Source organism: Ostrinia furnacalis, unplaced genomic scaffold, assembly GCF_004193835.3.
Source record: "Ostrinia furnacalis isolate ACB-3 unplaced genomic scaffold, ASM419383v2 OfSCF5095, whole genome shotgun sequence".
Lineage (NCBI taxonomy): Eukaryota > Metazoa > Arthropoda > Insecta > Lepidoptera > Crambidae > Ostrinia > Ostrinia furnacalis.
Genome location: NW_021135334.1, coordinates 252,633 through 268,436, shown reverse-complemented (window position 1 = coordinate 268,436; position 15,804 = coordinate 252,633). Strand labels below are relative to the sequence as shown.

General features: G+C 36.7%; 3 protein-coding genes across 5 annotated transcripts; 2 read left to right on the top strand and 1 right to left on the bottom strand.

The window, feature by feature from the left end:
* Window positions 1-6,894: 6,894 nt before the first annotated feature.
* On the top strand, window positions 6,895-8,603 carry Mettl2 (methyltransferase-like protein). 2 transcript variants are annotated; one of them, XM_028315337.1, is made up of 4 exons: window positions 6,895-7,089; window positions 7,321-7,473; window positions 7,600-8,013; window positions 8,175-8,603. In XM_028315337.1, exons 1-4 carry the CDS (start codon window positions 7,001-7,003, stop codon window positions 8,485-8,487), a joined length of 969 nt encoding a protein of 322 aa, XP_028171138.1. In that variant the 5' UTR covers window positions 6,895-7,000; the 3' UTR covers window positions 8,488-8,603. The 2 variants fall into 2 exon arrangements, with proteins under 2 accessions (XP_028171138.1, XP_028171137.1); XM_028315336.1 differs by having other exon boundaries at window positions 6,901-7,246.
* LOC114360592 (cytochrome P450 CYP12A2) lies at window positions 8,493-12,605 on the bottom strand. Of its 2 annotated transcripts, none has more exons than XM_028315334.1 (9): window positions 12,276-12,605; window positions 11,449-11,561; window positions 11,117-11,253; window positions 10,911-11,023; window positions 10,405-10,521; window positions 10,066-10,329; window positions 9,784-9,943; window positions 9,207-9,416; window positions 8,493-8,982 (listed from the first exon to the last, which is right to left on the bottom strand). In XM_028315334.1, exons 1-9 carry the CDS (start codon window positions 12,326-12,328, stop codon window positions 8,656-8,658), a joined length of 1,494 nt encoding a protein of 497 aa, XP_028171135.1. In that variant the 5' UTR covers window positions 12,329-12,605; the 3' UTR covers window positions 8,493-8,655. The 2 variants fall into 2 exon arrangements, with proteins under 2 accessions (XP_028171135.1, XP_028171136.1); XM_028315335.1 differs by having other exon boundaries at window positions 12,272-12,600.
* A 1,661-nt stretch (window positions 12,606-14,266) lies between these two features.
* On the top strand, window positions 14,267-15,664 carry LOC114360595 (uncharacterized). The gene has a single exon (XM_028315339.1). The coding sequence runs from the start codon at window positions 14,542-14,544 to the stop codon at window positions 15,496-15,498; it is 957 nt and encodes a 318-aa protein (XP_028171140.1). The 5' UTR covers window positions 14,267-14,541; the 3' UTR covers window positions 15,499-15,664.
* Window positions 15,665-15,804: the final 140 nt, after the last annotated feature.

Here is a 15,804-nt window from a genome sequence, read left to right as displayed (position 1 = left end):
TTAGAGATCTCTATGTATCTCTATGCTGGTATACCAGCTTGTCGCAATAAAGTAATTTAACTCTAAGATTATGACTATTAGGCACTAATGTATGCGGAATTCAAATTCTCTATTCGCAGGTAGTACCTACCTTTTCAGGGGACTTATTTACATTACCACCACTTCAGGACTACATAATATTATGTATATTATGGGCGAATTCTGAAATCTTGTAGTTTCGATTATTGTATTTTAGTTGCTTGCAGTTAAGTTACGAATGATATAAGCACCATAGGCGTCACACGTAGGGCTTCCAATCCCGCACCCCATGCTCGATCCCGGTATCGGCGGGAGTTGGAATTCAAATCCCGCGGGATCCCGGTATTGGCGGGATCCCGCATATAATTATGAAAAATATTATGTGAGGCAAATAAAACAATACATTAATCAATTTAAATCAACGTAATTTCACTTTAATTAACGTTAAATGAGATCATTCAAATTACACTTCAATTACTGAGATCAAATATAAAAATACAATCAACTTCAATCAAGTACAATAGAAAAAAACTGTTTTTTTCTGAATGATAAATAATCATGTAGATTCTTTCATATTTTTTTTATCATTCAATTGGGAATGTTTGCGAAGAAAACATAGCATGTCTAAAGTGTCGTCTGCCAAACTGCAGCGTATTTTAGAGGCAATATAGCCAGCAGCAGAGAAAGCTCTTACGGCTTCCACACTAGTCGGTGGTATTCCTTTTAAATAATTATATGTAAATGTGAGATATTTCCCCATTGACCCTCCGGACTCATAAAGAGTTTTTCAGTAGCTGACCGATCGCAGTCGCTAATGGTCGTGCGCATGTTTCTTTACAGTCCCGCAAATCCCGCGGGATCTCGCACCCGTAATCCCGCAGCACGCGGGACTAAAAAATGATGCGGGATCCCGGAATACCGAGATCTCGGTATTGCGGGATTGGAAGCCCTAGTCACACGTGACTCTATCAGACAGACGCACGATGTTACTTCTCAACGTGGCCTATGAATAAAGCCTGCTTTATCATAAATTGATGCTTATTAGCTGAAACTTGGCAAAGAGGAACTTGATCACGATTACCGTTAAGGCTGGGTTGCACCATGTTAGTTTAACTTTAACTAACGTCAAAAATCTGTCAAACTTCATACAAAAACCCCGGTTAACGTTACAGTTACGGTCAAAATTAGGTGGTGCGACTCAGCCTATCTGTTTTCATGTCACCATTGCGCTGGCAACGGCGACGCTATGTTGTTTCATAATCTGAATAGATCTAGATTTGACGTGTTGCAATCTTTCATGATAACCTGATGATTCCGTTCGAACCGGTCTTTTTACCGACTCGAAAACTACAACGGGTTTTCAGTTTCCATATCCATAATTGCTTCGAAATACCCGACCCCGATATCGGTGCATAATCTGAATGCAAACGCGTTCGCAATGAGTGCATTCATATCTTCACACGTTGGTTGCTGCGCGATGAGACGAAACCCGCCGGACGCCGCCGGCGCTGCATTTCCGAACGCATTGCCGTTCAATATCCGCAAGGATTGTTTGCAGAGCCCCCCCTACCCCTCCCGCGGACCCCCTCCACCGTCTAATGGAGCCTGTAGAAGTTAGGGGTGTCTCGTTTAGAAATAGACTTTCCAATAGCGATAAAATGATTTTCCATTAGTTACTCGTGGCAGCGGAACTGCGGTAGCGTGCGTGCTAGTAAATAAATTCCGTTTAACAAAATGCCGGGGCTGTAGATAACTAATGCGGAACTTTTGCGGAAACTTTACTAATTTATTGGGGAGTACGAGTAAGTTATGTTTAAAAGACAGATTTCGTTAACTGAATTTAACACAAATATGTATGTAAGTTGTTGCAGTTTGATAACCAAATAAGGTAGTCAAATACTAATTTCTACAGCAAAAGTTATCTGCTTATGAAAATGGACGGCTTAGTAGATGTATCGGATACAAATCCAAATACTCTCACATCTCTATCGTGAAAAATAATGAAAATAGGTAGATAAATACATAAAGATCTACAATCAAGATAGAGGCATCCCTCGGCTGAAATAAAAAGCCTTCTATTGCAGCTTTGTATTGTAGTAAAGAAGCCATTCTTACGCACGCAATTTATGGTCTAGTAATATTTTATTTCAGTAGGTAATATAAAATATAAAAAGTAAGAGAATAAAATGTAGGTCATAATTATTAAGAGTAGGCGCACACCGTTGATTTTTAGTTGGCCGATAATTGTGCCCGATTTTAATTTGTATGAAGAATCGGCGAAATCGTATCGGCGTAGTGTGCGCACTCCCATACATGCCCATACTGATCAACTGCCCGACTAAAATATCGGCCGACGAAAAATCAACGGTGTGCGCCCACTCTAAGTGTGACAAAAAACTTTACTTATACTTCAAAATTAAAATATTACAGTAAATTCAAATAAATTAATATTAAAAGTTCAATTCACTCCAGGGAATAACAAGATGCACCTGAAAATAGCGCTGAAAAAACTATTTTAATTATTTGTGTTGGGCAGGGTTTTCAAAACAGAAAAAAGTGTTCTTTTCGAAAAGTTGTAAGTTGTAATTACTGGTTAACTAGATAGGTACCCAATTAAGGGGTAAAAGACAACCATAGCGACTGTGGCCCAAACATAAATTTATCACTTCGTTTGTTTTTACACCATGTAGAAATCTATTAGAGATAGTTACTTTCGAAGTTATTTCATTAGTATTAATCACATTAAAGTTTTATTGACAACATGTAAAATGTATGACATGTCTACTAAGTTGTACAGACGTACGTACCAATCTAAACGTTAAATGCAATTCGCAAAAGCACTAAACTCGCGGCGCAAGTTCAACTCTGTCAGTCCGGTGAGCAAGCATTGTAGGTATGTAGTTTTGAGTAGTGTGACCATATTTAATAATATACCTACTTACTTGAGACATTATTTATCCAATGTTTTAGTATATTCTTAAATTCTTTACTTATCTAATTTATCATGTACCTAATGGCATAAACAAGATAGGATTCTAATGATGCTTACGTAATTTATCTGAATAAGTATCAATAGGTTTGAGTTCTAGCTTTGAGTTGACTTTGGGTTTTAACTTTTTCTTCCTCCCGCTTACCTTACTTATGAAATTGAAGTAGCCGATAAAGCTACCGCCCGGTATAAGGTTTTACAACCAGCTGTTACGCAGTGCGTTGATATTATGATAAGTATAGGTAATACTAATATATGTTGATAACGGAGCTTTTCTAGGACCCCAGAAATGGAGATCATAGTTCAATGATCTATTTTGACAAACAGTCTTATTAGTTAATATTAACTAAGAAACTCCGTTAGTAGGCTTTAGGCTTTCGTATAACCGTATAAAATATCCCACAACACCTAAATAGTTGGTCTCCCTACATCCGTGTGCAAACGGCAACTTCCCTCGGCGAGCAACTTGCGCAGTCGATCCCAACTGTCGCGTGTACCTGCCTACAGCCTACAGCCTACAGGAACCCGCCGACACACGAGTAACTAACACTACCTGCAACTATTATTTACTCGTGCCTCAATAATAGAGACGAACTTTCAGTAATAATAAGCTCAGTATCTAAGTTTGTGGCTGAACCCCGTGGATTTCCTGTCAGCATCATACTAGTAATATTTGTTACCTACTTAGGTATTACGGTGTATGGGAAAACACACCTTAATAACCACGTGTTGGGAGTAGTAGCTTTTTAACATGGATAAGTAGACCTATAAGCATTAACTGAACAAGATTTAAAGAACCATTTAATCATTGCCTGGCGCTCTACGCGCTATAGCGGAATGCCTGCTTAATCTCTAGTACCTACCGTCAAATTGACCGCTGCGGTCTTTGAAGGTATAGCATGAAGCCCGGCCCTTCTAGTGTTAATGAAATAAAAAGATTCATCTATTCCCTTTACGCTTTATTAAGCAACATAGTAAGTTTGTTCGGAAAATGTCTAACGGTTAAAATAATGTTACGTATGGTAAAGTTTGTCATATAAAAAGCAAGTCCTGTTTCTTCTACTTCTAAATCTACATGGAAAACTTTAAATTAAAAAAACTGAGGCTTGGAAGAGCAATTTTAAAATGTTATACGAAAAGAAGAGAATATTTTAGATTTCAGTTTCATTTAGTTGCAGAGTTTCATAATGCTATGAAAGTTATGCTGGTCCTACCGTGATTTAAAACTTACCCACTCTAGGTAAGTAGGTACTCACATAATTTAAGTTATAGATTATGATAGATTAAGTAGGTTCATAATAATCAAAGGTTTACTTCATCTATAGGTATTTATGATGTACCTAGTTCCCATTACGGATATGGACTCACGAAATTCGCGAATCTATGTCCATCTGAACTTCCAAAACGCAATATAAAATTCAACATGTAGACCATTTCGTTTGTGGGAAGTCGTTAATGACCCATGGAATCGTTTTTATGATGTTTACTTTGATCAGAGTACAGCATCAAACGTCTTTTATGGAGCAATAACTTGAAATTCGATAGCAAATTGGATGTTTCTTCGTGTACAGAAAGAATCTCAAAAGCCATCGCACTACTTAGTTACTTACCTCGTACCGTTCGGTCTGTGTTCCATGTGAAATAACCATGAACGTATAGTTTTAAACTTTTTAGATAAATAACCATTTTTAAAATGGTACAAGTACTCACATATTATTATGCAATTTAAGTTAATTTAATTTATCTATACCTACCTAAATATAATTTAAGAAAGTGGGCTAATCTAGTCTAGGTAATAATAGTATCGCACAATAATTCGATTAAGTTAATGTTTTATGGATTGAAGAAATGGTAAAATCATGTGCGATGATAAACTTGACGAGGGTGGAAATGATGATGATTTATTTAATAGTTAAGTTATTAAAATTATTGGCAAATCGTCGAAAATTATAACTGCAAAGGCAAATTACCTACCTATATCTTTTGGAAATACTAAAGAAAAGCTGGAAAAGTACTTTTTGTATGCAGATATTGAATTGAATAATACTTCTAGCGACATCTATGAAGTAAATCTAAGGTTTCTTTTATCTCATGTCTATGGTTAACCGGAAATGATTAGTCGAACGTTAAAATAATGGAATCCATTCAAATTTTGACTTTGACAGGATGTTTTGTGGTTGCGTTTTGACCATGAAGCTAAAGATAAAAATGGAGGCCAGACTTAGAATACCTACTTGAAGCACAACCTATGTATCACTATCTCGCTCTCTGTGGGCAGGCTCTCTCTTTCTAAGTAGGGTAACCTTTTATTTATTTTTCTCAGGACGACAAAGACTGATTTACGTTTAAACAGTGTGTCTTGATAAAGTGCACTTAATATGATTATGAAAAAAGGTTTTCGATGTTTTTGTTTTAAGATGAATTACAACATTAAGGCATCGAAAACTGTGGATATTTGATAGAAAACAGATTTTAATTTGGCAGTTGACAGACGGATTTGGATATGGATTGATTACAGTAAACGGCCGTAGAAAACATTATGCAAAATTAGATAAGTAAGGTCCCACAGAAAGTCCCAGATATATCCTCAATATGGTCATACTACTTCAAAATATCTTATAGAAACAAAAATTTTAAATTTGCTCAAAGTCAATGAAACTCAATGTAAAATCTTCTTTTTCTTGACATATGTAACATTTAATAATAAGTTTAAATACTGGTAAAACGTTTTAGGAAGTAATTACTGTGAAAATACAAAGAAATATGTTAACAATGATCCACTGTCAGAAATCACGAAATAAACACTTACGCGTGGAATTTTATATCACTTCCAGGACAACACGAACTACCGCAACCACGCACTATACAATTTTGCACCATTTCTTCAGACAAAACAATGATAAGGTCCCTTGAAAAATCTCAAACGAAATCAACTGCATAGTAAACAACCGCCATGATGGGCCGGATTCGGCCGATGTTGCCACANGTCGTTTTGGCCTGGATCCCAAGTCATCGAGGAATTCCTGGTAATGAAACAGTAGACTCATCCGCCAAAATTGCTATAACCACTGGCTCGTTGGAACATTACAAGTTATATGCGCATGACGCTTCCTCCCTGCCACGCAGTCACCTTTACAAATCATGGAATACTCATTGGGAAAAGTCTAAACGATTGGCTGGTAGATATTATGCAGACATCCAACAGAGCATTCCCACAAGACCCTGGTTCTTTAAATATCACCACTTATCTAAAAGGACTGTTTCCATTATCTGTCGCTTGCGTCTTGGACATGCTTGTACACCGGTTCACCTTGCAAAAATGCGGATTAAAGATAATTCCCTATGTGAGTGCGGCTTAGATGAGGGATCAACCAATCATATATTTTTTAACTGTCCCAAAATTGGCTCTTCCTTGTTTGATTTTCTTCCAAAAAAATTCCCACTCCCTACTAACATTAAGTGTGTACTTAATTGTAATAACCCTTCCACTTTAAAATCCCTTGTTAAATTCATTAACTTAAACAAAATTAATTTGTAGGTGGATGGTTCTATTTGGCAAACGTTTTTAAATTATCCCTCTGAGTGACAAGTCTCTCCTTTTTTTTTTTTTTTTTTCCCCTAAATTGTCGCCCGCAACAACAACATCCCTTTTTTGTCTCCCATAATTTTATTGTTTGTTCTGTTGATATTTTATTTTCATGTATTGTGTTGTCTTATTTGTGATGTCTGTTTGTTTTAGGTATTTAAATTTGCTTAAATTGCAGCTACAAAATTATTTATTTTTATAACCACACTGTGTAAAAGCTGCGCACGTGACATTGGCGGAATAGTGTGCCCTCAGTGGCGAAAAAACGCAAGTTCATCGCCATAAACCAAAGAAGAAGAAGAAGACAGTGACAAGTGACAGCTGTTTGTTACGATAGAATATAATATAACCTATACATTTTAAAGTTTTACTTTATTTATTTATGAAAAACTTAATAATTACATGTAATGGATGACTCAAGTACTAGTGTAAAAAGACCACAGTTTGGAAATCGCATCTTGGAGAATGTTGACGAGGTCTTCAAACATAACGCGTGGTATCGTATCTTCTTTACTAAGACACTGTTCTAGATCTAGTTGTGCCGATAATGCCACAATAAAACTAGATCTAGAAAAGACTAGGCACAGAAAAAAGCCTCCTGGAGGCTCCAGATTCTTAGAAGACAAAAATAACCTGTACCTTTTTAATGCTTGGTACTGGGCTTCTTCTCACATTATTATGTACTTTTAAAGATTATTTGATAATTAACTAATTGTGTTATTTTCAGGGACAATGTCCAGTGGGATGAGGATCAGGAAAAAGCGGCCAAAGAGAAAGTGGAACTGAACTCTAAAGTTATTTTCTCTGAAGATCGCCTAAAAGATTTGGATGTAAACGCTGACAAACATTGGGATGCTTTCTATGATATTCATCAAAACAGGTACATAAAAAAATAGGATTTATTTAATAAGAATAATGAAAATAATTTGCTATGGATGGCTAAATAAATACTTTTGACCCCGTTTCCTAAAACAAAATTTAACTTAGTTTTTATATTACGTTCCAGGTTCTTCAAAGACCGCCACTGGCTATTCACTGAGTTTCCTGAGCTAGCCCCAGATTATACTGCAGCGCCTCAAAGAGTTTATCCAAATGATAACGATAATAAAACTGCAGAAATTGACAAATCCGCTATTCCAAATACTGATTCAAAAAGATTAATATTTGAAATTGGTTGTGGCGTAGGAAATACAATATTCCCAATTTTGCAATACAGCACTGATCCAAACTTATTCATTTATGGGTGCGATTTCTCATCAAAAGCAATTGAAATAATGCAGCAAAATGAACTGTATGACACCAAGAGATGCAATGTGTTTGTATTGGATGCAACTAATGAGGAATGGGAGGTGCCATTTGAAGAAAACACATTGGACATTATTGTCTTGATATTTGTACTGTCTGCCATAGATCCTTCAAAGTGAGTACAATATTCTAATAAATAATTATATGAAAGAGATAAAGAAAACTGTATTAAAATAGGACATTACAAACGATAATCCACATCACAACATATTCGCAGTAATACAAATATAAATAAAACTGAATTATAAATAACTTTTAATTTGTCTCTTATTTCAGAATGCAAATTGTCATTAACAACATTTACAAATACTTGAAATCTGGTGGTTTAGTTGTGTTTCGTGACTACGGCCAGTATGACCTTGCACAACTTAGATTCAAGAAAGGACGCTGTATATCTGACAACTTCTATGCTAGAGGAGACAACACTAAAGTGTACTTTTTTACTCAAGAGGAAGTGGAAAAAATATTTAAAAATGCTGGGTTTCTGGAAGAACAAAACTTGATTGACAGAAGACTTCAAGTGAATAGAGGAAAGATGTTGACCATGTACAGAGTTTGGATACAAGGAAAATATAGGAAACCAATGTAGTTTACACATATTACATTATATTGGTAAGATGTACATAATTTCATTAAAACTTATACAAATTAAGAATAATTGAAATGTGAATTATTTATTTACTGATTAGTTAATCTATTAATTCACAGTAAAAACTAAAGATAAAAAACGCTAAGCCAGACAGGGACAACTAAATAATTACACAATATTTTCAAATTTGAAATGATATGGTGTCCTAAATTCATTCATAAGTTTAGTAATTACTTGCAATGGTGGTCCAGTCCAAGTAACTCTGACTGTGTTCAACAACTTCTTTGTAAATATCTCTATTTCCAATTCAGCAATTCGTCTACCAATACAAGATCTCACTCCGAATCCGAATGGTAACGTTACCATAGGATGAGTGTTGCCATGATACAAAGGATCCGATTTTTCAGCCAACCACCTTTCTGGGATGAATTCTTTTGCTTGGACATAGTGTTTCTCTGATTTTGATAAATTCTCATTTGGCGTTACTGCGAATACCTTAAAAAATTAATAGTTTTGATAAACATCACAAACTAGAATATTTCTTAAAAACTAACTATACAATTTCTTGTAATAATGTAGAGGAAAGATAAAGAGAGATCCAAGAATATAAAAAATATTTTAGAATTCATCAACACCAAATATTATTATTATACTATGACTTAGTTAATTTTAGGTCTAAAGAAATTCATATTGTACTTGTTACTTTAATCCTTCCTTACCCCTTTTGGAATAAGATATCCGCCAACTACATGTTCCTTAGATGTTTGGCGTAGGTTGCCAGGTAATATTGGCATCAGCCTCATGGACTCTTTCAAACAAGCTTTTAAATATCGCGCGCTTTTCTGCTCGCGTATCTCTCGCCGAACTTTCTCTTGCGCTTCTTGGTTTGTGGCCAGATGGTATAAAAGACCGGTAACTGTAAACGCCACCTGTATTTTTAAAAAAAATGAGGGTTATGTTAATGTAAATGTTTTAACTAGTCAAGGGATCCTTGCAATTTGCAAACCACATTTTGAAAGATTGCACCTATAGTTCAATTAAATAATGCCTCGTTTATTTTACATAAAGGCCCATTCCTACTATCTATGTTTCATCATCAATCAAATCAAGGATCAGCTGTACTTACCTATGTCTCACTTTCTATCTACCACTGCAGCTGCTGCTACAGCAATAAAATATAGAAAAATAAAATGTATCTCTTGCCTTTTCCAAAAATTTAGGTCCTACCTACACTATAGTACACCTATCTAGCAGTACAAGAAGTTAAATATTTTATGTGCTTAGTAATACGCTTACCGTATCAATTCCAGCTAAAAGCATTTCGTTTGCCATCATGACAGCCACTCTCTCATCTATAGCAAGCAATTTTTCCAGAATGCTTTGGTCTTCGTCTGGCACGTCGTGACCTCTTTCACGAATTTGCTTTTTCGCTTGATTGATATACATTTCGCTTACACTAAAAATGTTATTCGTTTATCAATCTAAACCAAAAGTCACCACGAAAATAAAGCAAACTAGATTTTTATTTCAATTTTCATTTGTATCTAAAACCTAAAGCATTATTTTGAAGGCACTTACTCCCACTGTAGGTCATACATCTCCATCATTTTCTTGAAGTTTGCAGACTTTTCTTTATTCCAATTTGGTATGAATTCCAGTTTGAACATTAGGTCTGCGATGGTCTTCGAGCAATACATTAGTTTCTGGCTAGGGTGGTCTGCTGGTAAATTGTCTTGAAGACAGCCTAGTCTATTTCCTAGTCCAACTAGGGCCACTGATTCTAACGACCATTTGGTTATTTCTGAACTGAATTCTTTAGGCTCATCTTTAAATCTGAGTAACCTGAAAATTAGATCATAATTTTGATGTTGAATCTAGGTAAAACTATTAATTTCGTCCCAGTATATTTTTGTCTACCTTGCAATTGAATCTTCAGCAATCTGTTCAAGCCCTGGAGCGTATAATTTGACAAGTTTTGGTTTCAGTAACGCCGGATTTACTTTCGTACGAAAATCACGCCATTTCTCCCCTTGTCTGAGAAATAAAATAATGGTGACATTATTTTGTCCACTGCCAAATCTACTTTGTATATATCGATGATATCGTTACGTTAATTATTATTTATGAAGGTACTATCGGCCACAGCGGCGTGAACTATCCTTTTCCGTTTTTGCTATCGCTTTCAACAAATGGTGATTCTTTGCGATAGAACGAGACGACATGACCGGCAATGGGTAGTTAACACTGTTTCCGATAGTACTTTGTGCATACCTCTCATCTCTCTTTATGCAAGAGAATCTCCTGTAGCTGGAGCTCTAGTGTTTGTCCAAACATCTTTCAAGATTACCCGATCGGTTACTAAGATTGTTCTAAGGTAAATGAGACCACCCCATTCATGCAAGTCTTACACACCAATTACTTACGCAGATGTTAGGCCGTAGACTCCATCATATCTTTCTTTCCGTAGAACTTCTCTGTAATAATCCAAGGCTTGTACTCCTGGCCGAAGAGGATTTGTTTCTTCAGCCCTATAAACCTGAAAAATAAACATTTAAAATAAATAACAGTCAACATTGTGGATTCTAGGTTCATATAGAATGTTCATTAAAATAATAATTTAATAACGCACCTTCTCATAATCCCCTGGTTCAAAAAGCACGACCATTGTACCTCTGCCGAAAATACCATCAATTTTCACAATGGGCCCAAACTTTTTGTTCAAAATATCAAACATGTTGAAAAAGTTCTTTTGGAACCCGACAGTGCCTGAAATGTATTAAATAAAATAAAAGGTAGTCAAACAGCCAACTTAAGGTGATAAAAAATCTCTTTCTTTGAAAATTCTCTTGAAATCAATGCACAGACACATGATACTAAAACAACTCTTATTACAACTGTGCTATAGTGTAGGTATAGTGTTTAGTTTGACGTGCTGTCGTCTGTGAACATACTCATACTTACCAAAAATGGGTATAAAATGATGCAGGACCCCTATAATCGGCAAAGCTTTTAAGCCAGGCACAGACTCGAAAGGTTTCGGCGACTCCGTGCTCAAGTATCGAGAGAAAACTGTTCTGCGGCAGAAAATAGAAAAGTAAGTTAAATTAATAATAAAAGGTAAACAAGTTAATATTGAATGCCATAAGTAATTAAACTTAAAAACCTCTTTATTGAAAGGACAAAAAGATACCCCAAGACTTATTAATCTACTATTTTCAACTCAGTAGCGCGTTGGTGTAGTGAAAGGTGAAAGGCTTATCAGCCGTCGCCTTTGGTCTAGGGTTCGTTTCCCACTTTATTCAATTTATAAAGTAGAAACTCCACGGATCCGTCGTGATGAACATCCTTAATATAGATTCATTGGTATAATTTTGTTTGAACTTCCGGTTAGCCGGGAGAATATCCGCAGGGCGGCTAACCGGACAGTGCACACGAACCCTTATTTACTTGTCCATTTAAAGTAATATTTCACTGTTTTTCGAAATACCTACCTAACTTTATGTAGTAAGTATGTACCGAAAAACTAACTTGACCTTCACTGGTTGGTTTTATGTTGGTGGTAAAATTCATAAAATTCATTTATTTTTGCAAATAGGCTTTAAAAAAGCGCTTTTACAAGCTACAAAGCTTTAGATCCAAGAGTTGCAGCGGTGAGAATAGTCCTGTTAGTATGTAGGTACATACCGCATCATTATCTTTCTATTGGTAAGTACTTACCAAGTGTTAAGTATTATTGTCTTACATAAACAAATTAATCTCCATAAAATACCAAGTAGGTACTTACGTACTTGCATTTTGGGTGTGGTCGGATGCACATCCTGGCGATCGTATCGACTCTCATTTCTGATCGCCTAACAATGCTATTGTTTTTATAATTGTATCAAAACAAAATGACTAGACAACCGCCGTACACGTGTAGCTAAAACACACTAACATCGTTACGAGTATTTATATCGAGCGAGCGTCCAATTTGTTTGACCCTGAAAATGCGTAATCTCGCCGCAAGAAATGATAGGATGTAAAATACATACTTGATAGATAAATGATTGAAATACTATGAAAACAGGTACCTACTACGATTTGTGGTCTAAGTAAGCTATAAATCGAATGAAACTTTATAATCTTAGAACAAACATACCTACGCTTTGATTAAGTAAAGCACTAGTTAATCAAAGGTTACTGCTACTTCGTTTACATAGGTAGGTACTGGTACATTTTAAATAATTAAGGTAGATTTACTTATTGCCGAAATTGGCTGTTGACTGTGAGCGAATCTATTCATCTCGTGAATACCTATTAGGGGGTTTGTTGAGGCGTTCAGCCTCCTTGCTTCAATCTGTGCGCGGCGCGGCGTTTTATTTTTAATTATTTAGGACTTCTTTTGTTTCTCTTCTCTTGCTTTGGTCGTCGTACTGAACTGTCATGGTTTCAATATATTTGTAAAACCGTAAAAGAAAGTGTTTTAATTAAATGGCACCATGTTCTACGAAACATAATTTGGTGGCCCATGAGGGGAACAATCGAGACATCAAGTATTTTCATCAAAATATCAAGAAAAATCCGACGAAAGGAATTTGTTCAACGGTCGAATTTCATCATCATGCTAACTAACTAGTAATGCAAAGGGAATTTCCACAAGAAGTCTGAGGTTGTCCAAGGATCTAAGGAGGTAACGAGCATCGTCTGGCCGGGCCAGTGACGTCACAGGAGCATCACACCGCAGCGCAGATCAGATAGCTAAGTGCCCCGTCCGCAACTTCCATTCTACAATATTCCAATACAATTTCTCGTTCAATATCGACAAATATCGTCAATCCAGTTTCAATCCACATTCTAACATACATTTCCTAAAGATTAGTATAATTTTTTTGGCAATNCTGAAATGTTTTAAATAAAATAAAAGCAGGTAGTCAAACAGCCAACTTTACGTGACCAAAAAATATATTTCTCAGCCTTATTTAGAAATCAATGCACAGACGATAGCACATCAGACAAAATAGCTCTAGCTGTCGTCTGTACATCTTAAGTACTTNTTTTGGGATTTATTAGGGAACGAGGAATCGTCTCTAAGTCCTTCAGGACCTAAACTACGAAGCTCAAAATTAGGTTGGTTGATATCGGGCCCAGTAAACTCAAAATGCGCTATCAATAATGCAATTTACACAAATCAAATACAAAGTAATCACGCCATTACAAACTCTACATTGCATGATTTAGACAATTCACTAGCTAAATTTTGGGAGTTAGAGGAACTGCCCACAAAATCACGTTTAAACAATAGCGAACAAGCGTGTGAGGATCATTTTGTAGCTAACACTTGCAGGACAGAGACGGGTAGGTTTTGTGTAAGGCTGCCCCTAGTTGATTCTCCCGACTGCCTGGGAGACACTTACGCTCTCGCGAAGAAACGTTTGATAAATTTAGAGAAAAGGTTCAAAAGAAATTCAGCTTTGCAATCTGAATACTCAAAGTTCATTCAAGAGTATGCAGAATTGGGGCATCTCTCAAAGTCAGAGGTCGCCAAACCATACTCTAGCTATTTTCTATGTCATCATGCAGTTTTGAAAGAAAACAGTGAGTCTACTAAACTCAGAGTCGTGTTTGACGGCTCCGCTCCCTCTTCTTCTGGCCTATCTTTGAACAACATTTTGATGGTAGGGCCCACAGTGCAGGATTCTCTTTTTTCCATACTGATAAGAGCGAGGCAATACAAATTTCTACTTACCGGGGACATTGAAAAGATGTACCGCCAGATTCAAGTTCATGATGAAGACATTCATGGACGACAAAAGATTAATAAGAGTAGGTGGACGAATTGACGCCTCTCATTATTCGTTTGAAAAGAAGCATCCAATACTGTTGCACGCTTCTAATCACCTAACCAAGTTAATTTTCCAGCGAGAACATTTACGTAACTTTCATGCAGGTCCGCAATTACTATTGGCCACAGTGCGCGAAACCATCTGGCCAGTCAATGGTAGATACTTAGCCAGGCGCACTCACAACAAATGTGTTCGATGTAAACGCATCCAGGGTAAAACTTTGTGCCCTAAAATGGGTAATTTACCACCCCAACGCCTTAATCCTGACTTTCCATTTTTGTCCGTTGGATTGGACTTTGCTGGTCCATTCTATATTTTGAATCGTAAAGGCCGTGGCAGCCGATTGATAAAATGCTATTTGTGCTTATTTGTTTGCCTACGGTTTAAATGCATACATTTAGAGTGTGTTAGCGATTTATCTAAGGAATCTTTTGTTATGACTTTAAAACGGTTTATAGCACGGAGAGGAAAGCCAATTGAAATATTCTGCGACAACGGCCGCAATTTTGTAGCTGCTGCTAAAGACGTAGGTAATTTTATAAAAAATAACACAGAACCTCTATCTGGCTTTGCAAGTCAAGAAGGAATTAAATTCATTTTTACTCCAACTTACGCTCCTCACTTTGGCGGCATCTGGGAGGCCGGGGTAAAAGCTGCAAAATATCATGCAAAACGTGTAATCGGCAATAGTCACCTCACATTTGAGGAAATCACAACCTTGTTTGCCCAAATAGAGTCGATATTAAACAGTCGTCCTTTGTATCCTCTATCATCATCTCCCAATGACCTCCTTTCCCTAACTCCGGGGCACTTTCTTATTGGAAGACCTCTAACGTCGATACCATCAGCAAATCTAGAAAACGCAAAAGAACACTCACTGAAGAGGTTTGCACGGCTAGAACAGATTCATCAGCACTTTTGGAGGCGCTGGTCCAAAGAATACATAGCAGAGTTACAGCAACGAATCAAATGGCGGAATGACACCTCTAGACTAAATGTAGGAGATCTGGTCCTGCTGCAAGAAGACAACACCCCTCCCTTGAATTGGAGACTTGGGCGTGTTACCAGACTATTCCCTGGCGCAGACGGTGTATCAAGAGTGGCCGACGTCAACACAACAAGAGGAAGTGTACGGAGACCCCTAATTCGTCTGTGCCCTCTACTTACCAGCGATGATATCACGGGTTAAAACTTCCGTTTTAACGAGGCGGGAAGATGTTGAGGCGTTCAGCCTCCTTGCTTCAATCTGTGCGCGGCGCGGCGTTTTATTTTTAATTATTTAGGACTTCTTTTGTTTCTCTTCTCTTGCTTTGGTCGTCGTACTGAACTGTCATGGTTTCAATATATTTGTAAAACCGTAAAAGAAAGTGTTTTAATTAAATGGCACCATGTTCTACGAAACAGGGTTCTTCTCTGACGCAGCGCGTTAACTTTGCTATCATTTTAAATTCAGGCTCCAAATAATTTAATCGTTCACAAGACTTGGAGTGGTATG